Source organism: Periplaneta americana, chromosome 8 (genome assembly GCF_040183065.1).
Source record: "Periplaneta americana isolate PAMFEO1 chromosome 8, P.americana_PAMFEO1_priV1, whole genome shotgun sequence".
Taxonomy (NCBI): domain Eukaryota; kingdom Metazoa; phylum Arthropoda; class Insecta; order Blattodea; family Blattidae; genus Periplaneta; species Periplaneta americana.
In genome coordinates, this window is record NC_091124.1 from 92798092 (window position 1) to 92822271 (window position 24180).

The window sequence follows — 24180 nt, forward strand, 5'->3', positions numbered from 1 at the left end:
ACAGTATGCTTTAGAACTTCGTCACTCCTACACCGAGGAATCACAACCTTCAAAACATAATCTTCATACAAGATTGCGTACCGTCCCACATCTATACTCCTGCAAAACAATTTCACGAATCTTTGACTATTGTGTCATCAGTAAAAACTTTCCAACAATACGGCCTCCACGATCTCCAGATCTCAATCCGGCCGACTTTTGGTTGTGGAAATATCTTAATGGACGAATTTTCTTGGTATACCCAACAACTATACCGCACTGAAAGATGCTAACTCGCAAGAAATTCGGCATATTCCAAGACATTTTCTGCAAAATGTTGCGCATTGGGTAACAGGAAGAAAAGTGTTTGTTGAACAAGAGAACGGCAGACATATTCCCAATGTTGTAAAACAGTTCTGCTCGAAGAGAGTTTATTGACACTTATCTCAATGCAGTGTCCAAGAAGTGCTATATAGACTACAGTTTCGAACTCACCTCACCGGTCCTGACAGGAGGAGAACATCACAGGGGAAGCTGGGAGTGGGGATGTAGTGGAACTGATAAGAGGTGGTAACAGGCTGAAGGTCTGACCATTCAGCTACCGCAGGGATTAATACATGTATGATGATTCGTTAATGTTTTTATGAAGTTTGTAATGTGGACGTTATCAGTTCGGAAGTTGGCGAATAGAGGCGTGATTTGAAGTAGCTTTGAAGTGAGTAACAGTTGCAGCATTACTTTTGCATTCTTCGCAGAGCCGGTGAGGTGAGTCCCATATAGGCTAATAATTGTTATTCTTGAAATTTGAAACCAGAGGTTCAGTGTTGTACAAAAACACTCCCGAACACGAAAAGTTTTAACGAAATGGATAAAGTCGGAGCCAATTTAGAACATTCACCACAAAAATCAATAGCTATACTTGCACAACAAACAAACGTTCCTGTCTGCTGCAAGAAATGCAACAAAGTAACTAAAGTTGAAACCATACAAGTACACAAGTGTTCAATGCTTTGCGAGAAGGCGATCTGGTTCAAAGAATGCACTTAATATTGAGCATTAAATAAGAAATTCAGTTGATGAGCTTAGACGAGCGAGTGGCATATTCTCGCGATATCAAGCTTGTATACGAGCGGAAGGACGACACTTTGAACAACTACTGTAAGATATGTTTTATATGCTTCTGCCGTTGTAGGCAGCATTTTACTGACTGAAGCTCGACCTGTCGCCCGGAAGCCAGATCCCGTGCTACGACAACCATGTTAAGGAGCCTGTCGTAATACTTGATAGTGAATTTATTTGGGATAGAGCGTAGAACGCCATGCACAGTAATAAACTATAACCACTTGAAACTATTAAAATTCCGCCAACGCTGAATATTTCAACAACCATCTCAATGGATTGGACCTATTCACTCGTCAAGCATTAACTTGCTCATGTCTTCGTTTTCTTGACTTTCAATGTTGCTCTTTCTATTTGCTTTGTATTATTGAAGTTGTATTGGAATAGGAGTGCATTCGCAGCATCCAAGAGTGTCAGTCAATTTGGTAGTTGTTTATCTTTTAAACGTTTAGCAAAAGATGAAGATATTTTAATGTTCGCTCGGGATATGTAAATTATTAGGCTGGGCTCTGGAAATAAATGTTGAGTAATTATGTCTCTTCTTAGGAAAGATGTTACATAATTATATAAATTTTTAAGATGGCTTCTGGAAGGAAATGTTGCATATGTAAATTGTTCAGGCTGCCTCTTAGAGAAAACGTATAATATTCTTAGAAGAGATGTTGCATTTATGAATTAAGATGACTTCTTAGATGAGAAGTTACATATCAGGTATGTAAATTGTTAAGACGACTTCTTAAAGGAGATGTTGCACATGTAACGTGTTAAGATGATTTCGTAGAAGAGATGTTGCATGTTTGCATTGTTAAGGTGGCTTTTTAAAGAAGATATTGCATAATGCAAATTTTTTAAATGTTTATGAAAGAAGATGTTGCATATTATGTTAATTGTTAAGATGTAAACTGTAATTTTGTGTTGTGAAAGGAAATTTTACGTACCGTAAGTAAATTACTAAGATGACTTGTTAAAGGATGATTTCCATATTTAAATTGCTAAACTTGTTTCTAAGAAGGAAATGTTGCATGTATAAATTAATGCGAATCGTTAAGGCCAGATTATGAAAAGTGATATCGCACATGTAAATTTGTTAGCCTCAGTTTCAACGGAAGATAAGAGTTTCTATAGCAGTAATTTTATGTATGAAAATTTCGACATACCAAGCAATAACATGGATACTCGCGGAGAGACTTGAGATAGCTTGAAATGCATATAATAGTCAACGACGCATCGTAAGTTCGTTTAGGTTTCGTAAATGTAAGAACTAGTACAGAAAGCATTTATTACATTTCACGGAAAACTACTCTGAAATAAAAGAGTAAGAGAAATAGTATTTTCTTCAGATTAAATTATCCACAAAATAAGTAAGATAGGTTATAGAACTAGATTTATTCTACCAAACGAAAATAGTTTTTTAAAAAATAAGATGCACATAGACGATATTAGTTATAAAGCTATTTAACGTCTCGATTTTATAGTAAGCCTGCGTCTAGTTAAATTAAATTATCTGTTTTTATTATTTCACAATTAATCGATTGATTGATTTAAAATAAAAAGTGCTTAAAAAGTCTCAGCTACCTAAGTTTCAAGAACATTTTACGCTCTCTTAATCGTTTCCTGTTAAGTTCTTCAACTTTCTTGTAAAATTAGGGCATTAAATTTTTACGGAATCGTTTTCTTCTCAGTGGAAGTGTTTTCGAACTTCTAGTGAGTCATACTATATGACAATCTCATCCGGCTACTCACGTAGGAGTCAACATATGGATTTGTAGTTTTATGGTTAATTCGATATTGTCTTACAATACTCAACTGCATATTACATATTAGTATACAGAGTGTTTCCGAGGTGGTGTTACAAAGTTTCAGGGATGATGGCGAAGGGCACATGTATCAATTTGAGATAAGGAAGCCTGGTCCGGAAATGACCGAGTTGAAAGTTACAAGCAAAAATAGTTGTGTGGAAATGAAATAATTTTATTCCTCTGTACACCTTATTTATGTGTATTTATCTGTACATCTTACACATACTGTATTCATCTGAACAGTATTCCATTCAGTGCGATGTCTGAGGGGTGGGGACAGGAAACTACACTAAAGCAATGCAGATAGTTTAATGTATAACGGACATGGTCCGTCCTGATATGCACGTCTGTAGACAGCAGTGTATGTGTACAAGTTGCAGTGTCCAGTCGATCAATCCTAGTGAAATGGAGGAGTAAACGAGAGCGGAATAAGCAGACCTGATTTTCGAATACGGATGAGCCAATGGGAACAGTAGACAAGCTCAAAGATTGTATCGGGCCAAGTACCCACGTAGGAGAAATTCGGCCCATATCATTTTTCCACGACTGTTCCAAAAGTTAAGGGAAGAAGGGCACGTGGTGCCAAATTACAATTTAATTTCCACACAACTATTTTTGCTTATAACTTTCGACTCAGTCATTTCCGGACCAGGGTTCCTTATCTCAAATTTATACATGTGCCCTTCGCCATCACCCCTGAAAGTTTGTAACACCACCTCGGAAACATCCTGTATAATTATGAAACTAGCTTATGTTATACTTTATTGCATGAGTCAATGTTTAGGACAGGAGCTTTGCAATAATTGTATAACATTATAAACGTATTTCATACGGAATTTTTTTTGTATGACAACATTATAAAACTATTAATGAAGAAATAACATTATCAAATTTGTAATGATAGGTGTCTGAAGTCGTGGTCTATGAAGAATGAGTTTGCTATGACAGCAGATATTATTGTAAGGAAAATATTACTGTTATGACACAAGTAAAGGTAGGAATTTATTCCACAACATGAGGATATTAGTTAGTTGTGCTTAAACTATCGTTACATCATGAATGACGTGAAGACTGAGGTATGGCCAGGTTACAACTGAAATGTGTTTTGTATCGCAGCAGTTGAATGGGGAAATGTAGTACAGTCTAGTATAGTCACGAAGCTCAATACGTAGTAAATATGCATCCATAGATAGTTGCTAACCACTAGGATCGCTACTATCGCCTCATTACAGACAATGCGAAATAGTACCTGCACAGTCTATTGGTCCTAGTACCCTCATAAACTGAAGCTTCGTGACTGTATACAGGGTGTTTGCTTATAACTTTCGACTCAGTCATTTCCGGACCATGGTTCCATGTCTCAAATTGATACATGTGCCCTTCGCCATCATCCCTGAAAGTTTGTAACACCACCTCGGAAACACTCTGTATACTAGACTGTGCTTGTAGTCTCTGTGGGTAAATTCCTATCTTTAAAGATAGGTCACGATTAGTTGGCATGATAATTATTTACGGCACTGGTGCAATAATGTGCCATACCGTGCGCGATTTTGACTAACAATAAAGACTGCTCATAATGCTGATTTACAAAAAAGTTGTTTTTTATTACTCTGTGTCGAGAATAAATGTGTTATAGTAGTTTACATGATTGTTTAATTTAATTCAGGTTTTGAAACCAGTCTGTAAATACTGTAAGTTACGTATCTTCACTTACCAGGCTCTAGAACTGGAAACAAGAATTAGAGAAGCACTTGTAACAAAGCGTTGTACAGGGACATCATTTTGTTTTTACTAACATTTCTAATATTAATCTGACTATACCTTTGGATTAACGGTTGAGAACCGGAAACACTGTTTATTACTCCCTTCCACGACCGAAGTTTGATGATACTGGTGTAAAATACAAATAAATCACTTTACTAGGTATAGGAGGGAAGAAAAGTAGTGCATCCATTTACGTACCTAAACTTGGAAATATTACGTTTTTGAGTTTGATCATTTTCGTTAGGTTTTTATTTAATAAAAATGCAATACTGTATTAACAATATGTGTTTTTATTCACAAGCTGAGCTATCCATGCGGACGTATTCATTATGCAGTGTATATTATAATGTCTTGTAGCACATTAGCGTACATTATAGAGAGTGCATTAAAATCTGGATATTTAAACAAATTGTTAAAAATGGTGGCCGTTAATTTCGATAGAGGCTTCAGTTCTTTTGTGCATATTATCGCACTATAGCCTATTGTACCTAATTTCAATTTCCGGCTTCGTCCTTCGTACCAGTAACTCATGTTGTAATAATTCTTACGTACTCTATAAGAGAGAATCTTACGTACTGTAAATTCAGTCATCACTTCTGCCCGATCCGCACAGATAAATTTAGTCAGACATGCTATCTACTATTCGTCGCAGGGTCGTAGAAAGGGAGAAATGACTTGACAGTTAACTACTAAACGAGTCCATTTTATGTAAGTTATTTTAAACAGTTGTATAATATTACGTAGACGTCTAATTCCTAACAGAAAATATTTTCGAAACAGGGCTAGGACAGCCCAGCAGAAGCGGGTGAGGAAAATCGGGATGCGACGTAATCAAAAGGACGCACAGTACCTGTACGAAAATATGATTAAATAATGAATGCCCTTTTTTCACTGGAAAACGTGACCATATTTCTGGAACGTACTATACTCACTCAGTCAGCACTGTTTATTGTGACCGTAAGACGACTCTGCATATGCGGCCTTGGTTCTGTGCGGAAGATGGGTGGAAGCCTAGATCATAGATACCCAGATTGCTCGGCGTTATAGGCTTTGACGGTAACAACGTTTGTCAGATTTACTATGCTGCCATCTAGTTCTTACATAAGGAGTCATGTCATAACTCCCATTTGAATTGCATTAGCGACTGTACTGCCATCTCTTGTCCGTTTACGGCGGACGGGTGGCGATCCTGGCGGTTCTCTTCAAAGTGCAACCGATTTTAACATAGGAATAAGCAATCTATATGTGATCTGGGGTGGAAGTTCACTAGTAGAAGGGGTGGGAGTGAAGTACATAAAAAAACTCAGGTACAATAAAAATTGAAGTAAAAATTAAATGACGTCCCTGTATTTATTGCTGTTTAAAGCTTGGTGCTAAAAATTGGATAGTAGGCAAATTTTAATATACATTTTTGTCATGGTGCAAATTTAGAGTAATAAGCTGAAATAACAAATATCAAGAAATCTTTGAAGGTAATGAAAAAGTTCTCATTGGTGAGTTTCCTGGCATTGTTATGGTAACAGATGCTAATTGTTGCCTTGTTTATCCAAGCTATTGACAAAATGAAACATTTAAGGGAATCAGAAGTGTACCATGCTTTGCTCTTCTACTATGACAGGGACAATATCTGCGACAAATGGGTGAAGAGTCTTATGTGTCTCCTCCTGTAGTGACCAGGCTATGGAAAAGTTAAAGAGAGACAAGCCAGCATTGTAAAATAAGTGGCCATAAACGCAAAACAAATGTTCCGTAAGACAAATTCATTATCACTTTGCCGTAAGACGGCGTAGAAGTATTGCAAGAGATCTACTGAATGACCTCCAGGTGGCTTCTGGAGGTCTGGTTTCACACCAGATTATGAGAAACAGATTACGTCAACACAAAATACGACCGAAAAAGACCAGTTCGAAAATCTCGCTTAAGATATCAGCACAAGACAGCAACACTTATATTTGCTCAGCAATAAGTTGATTGGAACCTGAACCAGTGGCAATCTGTGCTCTTCTCTGACTAATTCAGATTTCATCGTATTAGAGATGGGAACGATATATCGGTTTTTACGAAATACCGATAATTTCGTTTTGATATATCGATATCGAAATTTTGTTTCAATATATCGTATAATATATCGGTTTTCCCATAAATTTATCGGTTTTTAAAATTTGTTTTTGTTTTTGTGCAATTATTATGAACAACAAAATCCACACTAGTTAACTCCGATAATTCCCCGAGAGATGGCGTTAATGAAAGTGGGTAGTTACATAATTGTGCAATCTTGAAATATCCAATCCAATCAATGCCTTTCTCTAATTGACTGGTCTAGAATTCAAATTCAAACTATTTAATATGCAGTTCCAAATTTAAAATCCAAAGTGTGCGAACGTGAGACTGAGACGGGAGGTTTATCTACTACTGTTTTAGTATTAATGTTCTCCAAGGCAGGAGCAACTGCCACTCTGAAAAGGAACCGTTTGACTTCAAAACTTTTATTTCTGTGTTTTTAAATGGAAAGAGAAACAAGGATGTAATACTGGCTTTAGATTTGTTCACGGCTAGGATTTCTATGCACAACATAGTACTGGCATTGTTTTTTTATTATAGCCTATATTTTAGTACATAAAAATTTTATCCCCGTAATCACCATCATTATTATCATCATCACCACCACCATTGAGATTTTGAATGTTGGAGTGTAACAATAACTTGCAATAGTAACTTACTATAGAAGGTTTGTATCAAATCAATTGTGAAGTTTGTTACAACTTGTAACATTCTAAGTACTGTTTACTTATATTTAAAAATGAATAGAAGTACTGTTTGCTTACATTTAAAAATGATTACGTTGTTATCTAGAAAAGAGTATTATATTTGTATCCTCGATTGAATCCTATATAAAATTAGAATAATTGAATCGTGGATTGGAAAAAACTGATGGAGATCCTAAAGAAAATTGGAGTGGATTGGAAAGAGAGAAGGCTTTTCAGTAACCTACAAATGAAACGAGTCAAAGGAGAAGAAATGTCAGAAGCAAGTGAAATAGGGAGAAGAGTACGACAAGGATGCCCTTTATCACGTACCCTGTTCAACATCTACTTGGAGGATTTAGTGAAGAACTGTTTTCAGAACATGGGAGGAGTGATATAGTAGGAGGAAGAAGAATAAAGTGTTTAAGATTTGCTGATATGGCGTTGTTAGATAATACTAAAGGATAAGCTACTGGAGCTAAAGACAGCTGTGAGCAATATGGACTGAAGATAATTGCCAACAAGACGCAAACCATGGTCATAGGAAGAAAAGTAAAGAAGGTGGACTTGTGAATTCTAAATGAGGCAGTAGAGCAAGTGGACAGCTTCAAATACTTGGGGTGCACTATAAGCAGTAACATGAGCTGCTTCCAAGAAGTCAAAAGGAGAATAGCAATGGCAAAGGAAGCTTTTAATAGAAAAAGGAGCATCTTCTGCAGACCTCTGGAGAAAGAACTAAGGAAGAGACTAGTGAAGTGCTTTGTGTGGAGTGTAGCATTGTATGGGGCAGAAACATGGACATTACTAAGAAGCAAATAGAAGCATTTCGAATGTGGATATGGAGAAGGCTGGAGCGTGTGAAATGGACAGACAGAGTAAGAAACGAAGCTGTGTTGGAAAGAGTGGTTGAAGAAAAAATGATGCTGAAACTGATCAGGAGGAGGAAAAGGAATTGGCTGAGAAGAAACTACCTACTGAAAGATGTACTAGAAGGAATGGTGAATGGGAGAAGAGTTCGGGGCAGAAGAAGATATCAGACGATAAACGAAATTAATATATATTGACCATATGAGGAGATAAAGAGGAAGGCAGAAAATAGGAAAGAGTGGAGAATGCTCTGTTTGCAGTGAAAGATCTGCCTTTGGGCAGAACACTATGAATGAATGAATGTTTCAATGTCAAATACTGACCCATATAGAGTTCACTTAACACTTTCCCATTGTATCATTTAAGCTCATCTTACCTCCATAATTTTGATTTAGGTTAGGAACTACATAATAATATTGAAAATGTATTGTTTATCGTTACAATTTTACATTTAATCTTTTGATGTTATGATGTTAATTTCAATTCTAATAAGGAACAGGCTGCTAAAATTTAAGTTTATTGTAATAAATGTACGCCCACAAATGTAATAAGGCTTACGGGATGTAATTTGCTTACGGGATAGCGATATATCGAATCGTTTCGATATATGGATATATATTTCTGCAATATATATCGTTTATCGAAATTAGGTTTGCAATATATTGCAATATAAATATATCGGTATTTAAATTATTTCCCCCATCTCTATATCGTATTATCGCCGCGGCCTCATGCTTAACATGTCGGCATCATACAATAACGTGCTGTGTGCTTTTGAAACATAATTTTTCTGAACGATTGTTGCTCTGCAGGTTTCACTCTAAGCGGCACGTTGTCATGTCTATTTCCTACTAGTTTGTTATATTGTTAAATAATAATAATAATAATAATAATAATAATAATAATAATAATAATAATTTCATATACGAGTACGTTGACATTCTTAACTCTTAATAATAATTTTTAATCACATACCTTAATGTTCGTCCTCAGCACAAGACATTGCAACCTTGGTTTTAGTCCACGTGGATTAGACAAGTAGGTGTCATTTAATAATGGAAGCAGCTTATTGGTTGCAATATTGAAATTGAGGCGAGTGATTGGAGCGGCGACACAAGAAATTGAAAACAACAATACAATTAAATTTCAAAGACTTGCCGAATGTTATGCACGAGACCGCTCAAAGATCTGCCGAATGTTAACCATAAGAGCGCGGCGATAATACATGTTGTGATAGTCGTATACGGACGTGGGCATGGGAAGGAGAAAGATTTTCTGCTGTGTAGAAAGTTGATATATTTAATGGAGATTTCATAATGACCTGGCCCAGTATTTTGTACAACAATGCTACAGATCTTGTATTATTTGTTTTCTAGTAACTTAACGTTGTCCGGTACATTGAGGACGTTTTAGAAGATCATAATATTATAGTACCTGCTGGGTTTGGAGTAGATTCTGAATTTTCGTTGCTCAGGATAATACTGAAGAACATACTGCGGCTGTGACGAAACATTTCCTAAAGGAGAATGAAATTGAGGTTGGACTGACCTACGATCAGACCTGACTTGAACTCTTGTGGAATCTTCTAGATATTATGAAAATTAGAAACCGACGTAGAGCTCTAAAAACCCTGCAGGATTTGGGGATGTGCTAAAAAAGGAATGGGAGATTATTTCTCAAGAGAGAATAATAGAAACTCATTGGAACTATGCCACGAACGTCAAAGTGTCGTCAAATGCCGTGGAGGCAATACACGATTTAGATCTCCATACTGGAACTTCTAATCTAATAAAATATTATGACGAGATTAAATTGCTTGCGAACTAGAATTTTCATGTGAAGCTTTTTATTAACATTAACATTAATTATTCATTTGTTTTTATTTACATGAAATATTAAACAATGTCACAGATATAGATGTCTATATTGGAACTTCTAATCTAATAAAATATTATGACGAGATTAAATTGCTTGCGAACTAGAATTTTCACGTAAAGCTTTTTATTAATATTAACATTAATTATTCATTTGTTTTTATTTACATGAAATATTAAACAATGTCATAGATTTAGATGTCTATATTGGAACTTCTAATCTAATAAAATATTATGACGAGATTAAATTGCTTGCGAACTAGAATTTTCACGTGAAGCTTTTTATTAATATTAACATTAATTATTCATTTGTTTTTATTTACATGAAATATTAAACAATGTCACAGATTTAGATGTCTATATTGGAACTTCTAATCTAATAACATATTATGACGAGATTAAATTGCTTGCGAACTAGAATTTTCACGTGAAGCTTTTTATTAATATTAACATTAATTATTCATTTGTTTTATTTACATGAACTATTAAACAATGTCACAGATTTAGATGTCTATATTGGAACTTCTAATCTAATAAAATATTATGACGAGATTAAATTGCTTGCGAACTAGAATTTTCTCGTGAACCTTGTTATTAATATTAACATTAATTATTCATTTGTTTTATTTACATGAAATATTAAACAATGTCACAGATTTAGATGTCTATATTGGAACTTCTAATCTAATAAAATATTATGACGAGATTAAATTGCTTGCGAACTAGAATTTTCACGTGAAGCTTTTTATTAACATTAACATTAATTATTCATTTGTTTTTATTTACATGAAATGTTAAACAATGTCACAGATTTAGATGTCTATATTGGAACTTCTAATCTAATAAAATATTATGACGAGATTAAATTGCTTGCGAACTAGAATTTTCACGTGAAGCTTTTTATTAATATTAACATTAATTATTCATTTGTTTTATTTACATGAAATATTAAACAATGTCACAGATTTAGATGTCTATATTGGAACTTCTAATCTAATAAAATATTATGACGAGATTAAATTGCTTGCGAACTAGAATTTTCACGTGAAGCTTTTTATTAACATTAAAATTAATTATTCATTTGTTTTTATTTACATGAATAAATAATGTCACAAATAATGTAAACCTCTTTCTCAATGTTAATACCTTCACTCTTGTTCAATAAAAATATTTATGCAATTCATAATGTTCCTAAGTTATTTTACTGGGCAGTATATTTGTCACTGTGAAATCCACATATTTGTATTTACCAATTCCGGTGTGATGGCATCATTTATGTTCATGTCGCCCACTCCAAAGTAGCACTCTCCGTTGTGGTCAAGAATGGCGCTGTAGCACGCAGTTCTGCAAGAATCATGCCGCACGACACCTCGTGTGTCCTGAAATAAAAGTGCCAAAATGTTAATCTAACAGTACTGCAGAAAAACAGAAAATACTGAAGATGCTGTGGTTCGTCGCTTATAGTAAAGTAACAGTACCTATGACAATAGTGGAATAGATAAGTTCAGAATGCTATAGACATACAGCGTTCAGAGTTAAGAAAATACTATTGGGTATATCAGCGTCTCCTTATATACTGGGTGTTCATTTCAAAGTGTGTCATGACGTCACTGTTGATGAGTCAGCGATTTGAAGCGAGTTTCAGCTTTTATGTCAGAGGAGTTGCCTATTAATCAAGGCGTTCAATCTGAACTTGAGAACGTGTACGGTATAACTTGAACGTCGTAGCAACAGATGGCGGTCTGTACGGTCTGTGTGCTACTATAACCTCTTTCGAACTGTTTTGCGAGGCCAAGTCGTACGCAGGATATTTGTTATCATCGTTTGCATACGGCAACATTCCACAACACAAATCAAATGCTCCGTGTCCATGTTGACCGTCGAAATTAATGTCAACAAATACGTAAGTAATCGTCTTAACCCTCTCCCCATATCTCGACAGTAAGAAAAAACTCACCTCAGTACATGTTTCGAAACAGTTCACACTCCTGCCACTACCGGCGTCACCGTACGTATCGGTAAGTACTCTTCAGAATGAACGCCGTACTTGCTAGGCAACTTCTCTGGCAGATAGGTACTACACCTCTGCGGAAGTGTAGGAAGATTGAATTCTCTAGGCTCATCGACTAGCCACATGACGGCATACAGCGAGCCATGACACACTTTGAACTGAACACCCAGTACTATGTGTAAGGTTATCAGACGTTCCCGTTTTCCGGGGACAATCTCCAAACTTTGTTTTTTTTTTTCCTGAACAAAATTCGTCCCCAGAAGCCCCCGAATTTAGTAATTTATCCCCAGACGTCCCCGGATTTTCAGTGTTATTATAAGTATATGAAAATGTAGAATTACTCAGTGTCTGGGGTATTCATTCACAATAGAAGATATCTGTGGAATATGTATTATTTCTGAGATCCTCCAGAAAGGATCATTTTAAAGAGAAAGTCCATTATTTCTTGAAAATGTAGATGGACTTGACCTGGATGAATGGTGAAAAATATCTGGTAGCCTTACCTCAGTGCACATCCCCCACTCTTTGCAATAAGTTATTTACATATTTTATAACGTATATAAAATAACAGAAGTAAATATATTCCTTTTATTCTACTATTAGAAATACAAATAAACTAATATATGACTATTTACGAGTATAAGCAATATGAAGCAATGCTTAGTTATGGTATTTAGATTTATAAAATACGTAAATAACTTATATACGCTAAGAAGACGCTTATGTACCCAAAGGTATTTTTTAAACCACGAAAGCTCTATACTGTCTACACTATGGTCGTAGATACCATTCATTAGACGAGCAAGTAGATACTGTACACTGTTCTCTTCCTGTCAAGCAAGCAACATTAACTATCAGATAGTCATAAATTTCGTCGTAACTGAGGGACTAACCTACCATTGTCCGATCGGATTCTAAGAATACAAAAGAGTCCGAAAACAAAACAGTGTTTAATCAGTGTAGGCCTAATCGAAGCTACAACTTTAAAGTCTTATGCTGAGACCCGTATTCCAGTACAAGCCACGCAGCTATCAAGAACACAACACGTCAACCAGTTCGACCGTAAGTTAACATACCATTACAACGCCTTGCAATATATTAAAAGCTTCATACACTTAATCAATAATAATATTAATACTGTTTGCAGATATGCATGGCTTTACTAGGACACGGGGATCGACATCATACCACAATTGTAATTAAACAGTTCAGACGACTGAGTTTATATACGCAAAAAACTGCACATCAGTGAACTCCATTTTATGTAATTTTAACCTTAACATGTGACAATACGAATAGCAGATAAAGAAGACAAAGATTTATGTGAAAATAACAAACAGTGCAACAAAAGTGAGACTAGTGAAAATTTACAAAACATCGCCCCATTTAACATCGTAACATACCCAAGCACAGAAGTGAACAAACGTGATATAATACCAACCCATGTGTATTTTAAACAAGTGTTTTAAATAATTGTATTTTAGACATTGATTTTAGATTTAACAAGTTTTAATGTTAGTAGTTAATAGTATATTAGGTACCACAATTGAAACCATGAACAAGCTATCATGCACACATACATAACACGGAAGTTCACATACGCCAATTGGCTAGGTTTTTAATCACTATCATGCACATACATCTGATGATGATACAAATTAAGTATCGAAAACGTTAATGTGATAGACTAACTCATGTAAAAATTCACAACTGTATAAAAGATAAGCATAGGTGGACAATTAAAAACTTATTATACATTATCTTATACTGTATGTTTTGAGCTGTTTAGTACAATTGGAGGTTTTAGCAGATGTATAAGAAGAAATACTGGAGCAGTTCTAAACGGGACCTTGCGGAAAGTAGTGCAAATGCACACGAACCAAGGAACCTGGATTGTAAGAGTAAAGCAGTGCACAGAATAAGAAAGGCTATCGCAGATAACACTGACATGCCGAGGACTCCTACAGTTAGTTAAGAAAGCTGAATCAATATATTTTGCGGTTGTTTGAAGACGAACACATGCAATTTTAAATGCATAAAAATATAAATAATAGACATTCATATATCCGTGATTGCCAGGAAGTGTATGATTCTGCAGCTATGCAATACTGAACACCAGAATAGTATTGGTGTCTATACGCACATAGCACATAAAGAACTTCAACTCACAATATGTTTCAGGGTGTCGTGCAGCAAATAATTCCCAGTCTGATCTTTCCCAATAGCGGAGACGAGGAATGGTTTCGCTTCCAGCTTTCCCAGAGCGTCGGCGATGTTCCTCCCGACTCCGCCGCCGGACTGTCTTATCTCGCCCCTGTGTGTGCTCCCGTTCCCCTGGAACAGTAAACAGAAATAGTGCATTCTTTAATCAGTTTGAAACTAAGACAGAAGAATGAGGAGGACGGAAAGAAGAAAGACAATGAGAAGGGACAGAGAAACGAGGAATTAGGGAGAAGAATGAGGAAATGGAGTAAAGACCAAGGAAAAAGAGGGAACAAAAACGTAGAATGGGAGAGAAAAAAGGAATGGGAGAACAACGAAAAACGGAGAAAGAAAACAAGGAATAGGAGAGAAAAACGAAGAAATAAGGGAGAAAAACGAGGAAAAGGGGCAGAAACGAGGAATGGGAGAGAAAATCGAGGAAATTGGGAGGAGCAGAAGGAAAAGTGGGAAGAAGAACAATTAAATGGTGGAGAGGAACGAGGTGAAGTGGAGAAAGAAACGAGGAAAAAGGATAAGAACGATAAATAGTGATGAAGAACGAGAAAAAGAAGACGGAGGAGGAAAAGGGGAAGAAGAAACAAGAAAATAAGAAGTAGAAAAATAGGAAGAAGTAGGAATATGGAAAAAAGAGAAAGAAGAATGCTAAAATGAAAAAGGAATAAGAATGAGAAAAAAGAAAAATAGAACGAGAAAGAGTGTAAGGAGAACAAGGAAAAGAAGATTCTGAACGAGAAAAAGGGAAAGAAAGAGGAAAAGCGGATAAGGGAGGAGAAACTGAAGGAGAAAGAGAGGGGAAGAACATGGAAAAGGGGTGATTAGAATGAGAAAATGGTGATATAAAAATGAGGAAAAGGGGAGAAAAAAGAGATGCAGTGGAAGAATGAGGAAACGGGAGTAACGAGAAGGATATACTGTATATATAGAGAGAGTAGGTTACGAAAAAGGGAAGAATATGAAAAAGGGATGGATATGAAAAACGAGAAGAATATGAAAAAGAGAAGGATATGAAGAACGAGAAGAATATGAAAAAGAGAAGAATATGAAGAACGAGAAGGATATGAAAAAAGAAAGACATGAAGAACGAGAAGGATATGAAAAAGAGAATACGACAAAAGAGAATATGAAAAAGAGAAGAATATGAATAAGAGAAGGATATGAAAAAAGAGAAGCATATAAAGAACAAGAAGGATATGAACAAGAGAAAGATAGATAAAGAGAAGGACATGAATAAGATAAGAAGGATATGGAAAACGAGAAGGATATGAATAAGAGAATGATATGGAAAAAGAGAAGGATATGGAAAAAAGAAGGATATGAAAAAAGAGAAGGATATGAATAAGAGAAGACTATGAAGAAGGATATGAATAAGAGAAGAGTATGAAAAAGAGAAGGATATGAAAAAGAGAAGGGTATGAAAAAGAGAAGGAAATGGAAAACGAGAGAAATATGAAGAACGAGAAGGATATGAAAAAGAGAAGTATATAAAGAACGAGAAGTATATGAAAAAGAGAAGGATATGAAGAAAGAGAAATATATGAAAAAGAGAAGGATGTGAAGAAAGAGAAGGATATGAAATGGAGAAGGATATGGAGAACGAAAAGGATATGAATTAAGAAAAATATATGAAGGAGAGGCAAGGAGAACAAGAAAGGCATGAATAAGAAAGGGGCAAGAAGAACGAGAAAGACATGAAGACCGAGAAGGGCGTGAATAACGAGAAAGGCAAAAAGACCGAGAAGGCATGGAGAACGAGACGGGCATGAATAACGAGAGGTGCAAGAAGAAGGAGAAAGGGATGAATAACGAGAGAGGCAAGAATGAGAATGGCGTGAAGAACGAGGACATAAATAACGAGAGGGGCAAGATGAACGAGAAGGACGTGAATAAAGAGAGGAGCAAGAAGAACGGGAATGGCATGAAGAACGAAGACATGAATATAGGGAGGGGCAAGAAGAACGAGAATGGCGTTAAGAACGAGGACATAAATATCGAGAGGGGCAAGATGTACGAGAAGGACGTGAATAAAGAGAGGAGCAAGAAGAACGAGAATGGCATGAAGAACGAGAAAGACAAAAAGAACCAGAGAGACGAAAAGAAGGAGAGGAGCAAGAAGAACGAGAAAGGCATGAAGAATGAGGAGGGCATGAATAAAGAGAGATGTAAGAAGAATGAGAAAGGCATGAAGAAAGAGAGAGGCAAGAAGAACGAGAAAGACATGAAAACCGAAGGCATAAATAAAGAGTGGGGCGAGGAGAACGAGAAAGGCATGAAGAACGAAGGCATGAATAAAGAGAGGGGCAAGAAGAACGAGAAAGGTATGAAGAACGAAGGCATGAATAAAGAGAGTGAGAAGAAGAACGAGGATGGCGTGAAGAACGAGAATGGCGTGAAGAACGAGAAGGGCATAAATAACGAGAGGGGCAAGAAGAACGAGGACATGAATAAAGAGAGGACCAAGAAGAACGAAAAGGCATGAAGAACGAGATGCAAGAAGAACGAGCAAGGCATGAATAAAGAGAGGGGAAAGGAGAACGAGAAAGGCATGAATAAAGAGAGGGGCAAGAAGAACGAGAATGACGTGAAGAACGAGAAGGACATGAATAAAGAGAGGGGCAAGAAGAACGAGAATGACGTGAAGAACGAGAAGGACATGGATAAAGAGAGGGGCAAGAAGAACGAGAATGACGTGAAGAACGAGAAGGACATGAATAAAGAGAGGGGCAAGAAGAACGAGAATGACGTGAAGAACGAGAAGGACATGAATAAAGAGAGGGGCATGAAGAACGAGAGGGGAAAAAAGAAGGGCAGGAAGAATGATTAGGAAAAACCGGTGGCGTATTGTCGTATTAACAATCCCGACATGTGATCCAAGGTTGTGCTACTGTGTGGGTTCGAATCAAATTTGTGTCATTTGCTTATTTTTTCCTAGTGGTGTTCTGCAACTGTAAGGCGAATGCGACAGATAAGAACACGGTATAAAATATTATTCCGTTAAAAATACAGCGTAGTTGATAATAGCCTCTTGAAGTATTTTTTTAGTGGGTTATTTTACGACGCTGTATCAAAATCTCAGGTTATTTAGCGTCTGAATGAGATGGAGGTGATAATACCGGTGAAATGAATCCGGGGTCCAGCACCGAAAGTTACCCAGCAGTCTTGAAGTAACCTCGGAGAAGATTGAAAAGCTGAAGAATATGTATGAGTGGATGAAGAGTGGCTAGAAGATTACTGAGAAGTGGACTAGGAGAAGTGAGAGAGAATGAGGAAGAAAGGGAGAAGGTGGAAATGGAAAGAGCTATTTATTGTATAAAAAAATATGCAGAATGTAACTTCATACAATGCATTTGCCATTTGCACTGCATTGTGTAGGTACTTGTAAATTAGCATCAATTTGTTGGATAAATTGTTATGAACAATGAAGACCTGAGTATTCTATGAAAAACAAATCATTCTATTTGCGTAGACTACATTATGTGCGAAGTTCATCGGACTGACTACTAGGTGTCCATCTACGTGTAATTTGCTCATGTAATTCATTTTATGGGGTCAATATTTTCACCTCCGACGTGTTTGCGCCTGTGGCGTGTTAGCTTCAACTTCCTCAAGAAAAAGCCACTCCGTCCGCCTCAGGAATGACCCTTGGCACTAAGGGCAACAATCGCTTTCCCCCCTTAATTCCCGTCGCAGCCTGTCGCGCTCCACTGAACATTCGAAGCTAATGGATGCATTACTGTCCTGAACTGTGCTACCATCTAGGGACGCACTACATACTTCCAACGAATGCACCTATCAGGGGTGAACAATTGGGGTGGACACAGGTTCACTGTTGAACACGGGTCTCTTAAAAATAAAAATGAAAAATCGTTTTGAAATTATTTGTGAAGAGAAGATAAAATTTAATATTAAGCTTATTATTGCACAAATGTCAGAAGACATAAGCTATAGCCTAATCTTTAGACGCAACCTATATATTAACACAGGAAGTATTTCCTAATATGAGAGTAGTCTTATTAAGATTATTATCGAAAATGGTAAATTTATTTACCGACAAGCCATTTCTTTCAGTATTTTACTGTTCTGAACAATACTTATATCACGCCTGAAAGCTGCATTAACCCTGCATTAACCTTATGGATGTACAGTATAGATACTGTCCTTTATTTTAAGAACGTTTTCTATGATGGTGCGTAAAGTTGCATTTGTCCACTGTTATTAGTGCATAAAGCGAGCCTTTAAAACATTAATGCATGAAAGAGTAAGTAATATCTTTTCACACTGCTATACATTTTATGCACAGACAAATAAAATGTAAATATTCAATGTATAGACTTCATTCAGTAAGAAATTAATTCACTACCTCGATCTTTCATTACTTAGTCCAAATATTACACGTAACACAAATATGAAACACATTTAACAGTCATATCTATATTTTAGCTCTTATTATTCTGAAGTTAGATGTAGTACTCATTGCAGCAAGAAGTAACATTTAACTATTTCTAACCGTTTTGTCGATTATGGGGAGTTTAGACGACTATGAAATCGTGAAAATAAATGAAACAGGCTCTCATTCCAGGGATACTTATTTCTTAATGGTTCTGAGTTTAGACGGCCATGACATTATGGTCTTATAACCTCTCCAACTTGAAATATTTATTTAATGTAAATGTGTGCTAACGTAGAAAAAAAATTCTATAATACACATTCGTAAAGTTATCATTTTTGCCCTCGTGCCAAAAAGAGAACTTTACGAACTTGTTTCATAAACAACTATTTTTCATATTCTCTCTATTGTGCACTGTTGTTCCGTGATAATTGTCTATTGTTGCTGCAACCTTACCTGAATGATGAGTTTTCCTGTCTATACTATTTACGAAATGAACTTTTATCGTGTGTAAATCACAATATTCCACTGTCTGCAGCTACGTGTACCGAAAGTAATACATTAACAAATGTAACTTTTTTTATATTTTTATGTAGGCTAAGTAGAACTCCCTTAGTGAACCTTGTTTTACAAATCTATTTGTGGTGCACGTAGAGAGAGTTAACACTTTTTTAATTTTTGTATTAAGACATCCATGTTCTTCATCTTATTATTTTTTACTACATCATTATTAATTTTGTACAAGCGTGGCAAAAAAAAAAAAAAATAGACCGACATTTTTAGCTGATTTCAGAGCCTTGTTCACTCAGAGCACGATAGACTGGTAACTAAGACTTTTGTGGTTCGAATCCTGCCTGGGAAGGAAACTTTTTTTATTTCCTTATTCAAATTTATTCCCAATACTTTTCGATTGCAGCGATATTTTACTACTTAATTAACTTATTATTCCCAGAACATGAATTTTACCAGCAATCGAAAAGTATTGGGAATAAATTTGAATAAGGAACAAAAAAAGTTTCCTTCCCAGGCAGGATTCGAAGCACGAAAGTCTTAGTTACCAGTCTATCGTGCTCTGGAGTGAACAAGGCTATGAAATCAGCTACAAGGTTCGGTCCGCTTTTTTTTTGCCACTACTGTACAGTGAAAATCACTAGTTGAAATTTCTGTACGATTACACACTTGTTGGCGGGCCCGTCTTAAGCGGTTAAAGCGTCCCAGGGTTACGTATCATTTGCGTCCCCTCTGTTCTATTTCTAACTGTAAACATTGTAAACAATTTTATTATCATCAATATACAAAAATTCTAGCACTCCCCTGAAAGAGAGTGATCTAGTGCTCAGGGGAGGATTCAATACATAATAAAATTACACAGTTAAATGACAATAAATAACATCTTAATAAAATTAATATTCATTTATAACAAAGTGCTTACATACATTTTTATATTTAAAAACGTTTGAGTGAAATAGATAAGGGAACTTATTTTATTACTTATTTTGTATAAATTGTTGGATTCTAGGTCTGGGATTGAAATACAAATTACATAGATAAATTACAATTAATAACATCTTAAAATTTAATATGCACTAATAGCAAAGAGCTTACTTACCGGTACATTTTTAAATTTAAAACTTCTAAGTTAAATAGCTAAGGGCATTTCTTTACTAATTTGTTATAAATTCTAGGGACAATATTACTACTTTGATTAAAAGCAGTGCTTGTTAAACACTTTGGTTCAAACGAATGTAATGTATCCATGCCTTTGGTAATGCTTTGGCATTTCTTCTTAATTTGTGGATGTGTGTATGTCACAAATTCAGCTTGTTTTCCATACTTAATTAAGCATGTAGACAAGGACCAACATCACATAGACATGGAGAAGTAATTGTGGAAAATCAAAATGTTATCCAATAGAGAGCAAGAGTGACTTCAAGTGTAACTAAAAGAACCAATTTTTCCAAAAAGTGGTCATTATCTGGTTCTTGCACTCAGATCTTCAATTATTATGTATTAAAAAAGCAATTCCATGGAGGTGACTTTGACATGAGGGACATAGTTTCCAAGATTACAAAAATGAAGCAGGTTTCCATTTTGTTCTGTCTTATTAAAATAAACACAACACAAACAAATACAACCACACAGGCATATACAAACTCAAATGTAACACCTGCAACAACTTCTACATAGGACAGACAGGCAGATCATTTCAAACACGTTACAAAGAACACATCACAGCCATAACAAAATTACAAAACACCTCCACATATGCAGAACACATAAAAAATGCCAACCACGCCTACAGAGACATCAACACAGACATGGAAATACTGCACATCCAACCAAAAAGCCAGAAACTCAACACACTAGAACAATATGAAATATACAGACACACGAAAACACACCCCAACGATATTCTCAACACACAACTCAATTTCAAAACACATAGACTCTTTGACTCTACACTACGAACGCATCCTCACAGGAAACAACAAGAGGCGCCAAGACCAACATGTTAACAAGGTCGTTAAAATTTAACACAAGAAAGTTCTTATCATACATATTCCGAAGTGATACAGTGTTAAAAGTTGTGTAATCAAGACGTATAAAAATAATAGTAAATGAAATATTGTTATGAATGTACAATACATAATTATTTATTTCCTTTAAAGCCAGATATTAAATGACTCAGTTTTGTTTGTGAAGTAGAGTTGTGGACATCCATGGAGGTGACATTCAGCACAAAATTACTTTAATACACAGTGTATTATTTAAAAAATGTACAAAATATTACTGTTTGGCTATCCGCAATGGCAATTCTTTTGAGAACAAACAATAAACCTATATAAAAATTATAATACAAATATAAAAATGAAAGAACAAAAGTGTGAACACAAATTTCCACTTAATTTCAGAACCACCCATATACTTTCTTCTAATCATGTAATAGTCAATTAAATTCCACTCGAGTTTTGATTTTCTTTGGATAAATCAAAACTTCTAGTGAGATTACTGTTGATAAAAAAAATTGTAGCCCACTTGATACATCTACCCGTGATCAAGGCATTAGAGTATGAATAGCAGGAATTATTGATGGTGCACATAAGTTATTATAGCGAATAGTGAAGTGAATAATGAATCGGCTATAAAAATGAACTGGTATAAACAGTAAGGTATATGTGAACTAGTGAATAAATAATGAATAGCAAAAACAAGGTATGATAAGTATTAAATAGACGATGGACTGAGAACCAAGATGGGAGATAGCTAGTGGGATTAGGATATTTTTTCGTTAAAGCACATTGCAAAGAAGTGATATTTGTGATGATTGTTAATGGTGGCACCGTATACGTGGAAATGTGAGGTCCACCATTACATGTAAGAAATGTTGTGACGAAATATATATCATCAATCATATCATATATATCTACCCGTGGCAACATAAAACCGCATCCACCGCTGCGGAGTAAAGGCTGGTTCACAATAAACCGGGAACGGAAACGACAACGAGAACGAGAAGGGAAGTATTGTTAAAATAAATGTATTTAAATGTGAGTATTCACAATTAACTTTCACGTTCCCGTTTCCCGGCTCCGGCAAGCTTCTCGTTATTTTTGAATGCTCACATTTAAATACATTTATTTTAACAGTATTTCCGTTCTCGTTCTCGTTTCCGTTCCCGGTTTATTTTGAACCAGCCTTAACGCTTAGCATGTCTAATCGTGAAACGAGCATGGCCGAGTTCAAATCCTGGTTGGGAAAAGTTACCTGGTTGTGGTTTGATGGAAATGTGCTTACTAGGGGGGGGGAGGGGGGAGCACCCCAAAATAAAGGACCGTAGGATCTAATAGTGGCAAGGTTCTCATAATAAAATAAAATAAATGGACACTATTCACATAACAATACCAATGGTATATTAATATAATAAATAATAAAAAGGAAGGAGCATTAATATAATAACTATACCTATAATAGTACATTATGCAACGAGCCTATAATGGTAGTAATTAAGACGTAAGTATGATTGTTTATGAAACGAGCGCAAGCGAGTTTCATAATTTTCTTACGAGCGTCTTAATTACCATTATAGGCAAGTTTCATACGACTTTTTATGCTCGACCATATTTCTAACTTGAAAATATTGAAAATTAGGTCTTTTTGTGGTTATGTGCGAACTGACCTGAATTGTGAGATGTGTGCAGACGCGAAAGTATTGATTTTTTCCGAGGCCGAATGTCATTGACCATGGCACAGAATAAGAATGAATATTAGTCTGTTATAACCTGGAAAATGATTTAGAATTGAAAAACGAGATGACAAATTGAATTTATTTGAATATTATTTACAATTAACGCTAATTATTATAGTAACAGAACATAACCTTCTGCGACAGTATTGGATTTCCAGCCTCCGTGACTTTTCGCTAATTGTCTGTCGAGAATAATCGATATAACGGTACAAAGCTGACTTATCATTGGCTGAAGATCTGTACTTTAATGAGTAGGTGTACTTTAATGACATGCATTAAAGGACTGCTACCAGGTGTATAATTACTACATTTCGGCATGGTCGAGCATAAAATATAAAAAGGAAGCTAAACAAATCGATATCCAAAAACTATTAAAGTAGCCTGAAGGGCTTAAAATATACAGGCGACTAGACTCTCGCAACACCATAAAAAGCAAGAGACCTACATCGTAGCACTGGTTGTAATGCACCATGTTGGAAACCGGAGACACAAGTCTATAGCTGAATGTAAAGTCACGTAAAATACGTAAATAATGGCTGCGAATATGGCGGAAGAAAATAACAATAGTGAGGGCAGGAGAGAGTCCCGGGGAAAGGCGAAAGTTCCACCGTAGAAAATCCACTTCCACGATATAAGTTCAGCACTCGGCTAGTCGGCAATACTAGAAAAGGTTACCTCAAAATACTGGATTCGGAAATGCACAAAATGACGAATATTTCCATATTATTCCATGTAGATAAAACAATATTTATAATATTTAGCAAAAATCATATAACATGAGCTGAAGAATCCAGTCGTAATCGTATCAGGAGGAAACTCGCTGATCACAAGTCGTAATTTCTCAACACGACTCTGGAGCGGCGCCTTCTTTCCGACGTGCTACCCTAGAGAAAAGTCAGCCTCTCCCTTCATAAGAAACCTTAGAAAATTCATTTACCCATCAATATGACCATTCTATGATAAAAAACATGAAACCAAAAAAAAAAAAAAAGAAAGAGAAAAATAAATAAAAAGTGAAGGAAGGAAAAGGAAACAGTGGCGAAACAATCGCCACACATTTTTTTTCCGGGGTATTCCCTCAGCCCATTGCTGGGTAACTTTCGGCGCTGGATCCTGGGCTCAGCTCGCTGGCTTATCACCTCCATTTCGTTCAGACGCTAGATAACCACA

At 35.8% G+C, this 24180-nt stretch overlaps 1 protein-coding gene across 2 annotated transcripts in view; it reads right to left on the bottom strand.

Annotated features, from left to right (window-relative positions):
• Nucleotides 1–14533, bottom strand: part of LOC138704888 (uncharacterized) — a 149110-nt gene extending 134577 nt beyond the window's left edge. For both annotated transcript variants that reach the window (XM_069833279.1, XM_069833280.1), the window contains exons 1-2: nt 14327–14533; nt 11397–11525 (exon numbers count right to left, since the gene is read on the bottom strand). In XM_069833279.1, the coding sequence (XP_069689380.1) occupies nt 11397–11525; nt 14327–14518 (321 nt within the window). In that variant the 5' untranslated portion in view covers nt 14519–14533. The remainder of the gene's footprint in view (nt 1–11396; nt 11526–14326) is intronic.
• Nucleotides 14534–24180: the final 9647 nt, after the last annotated feature.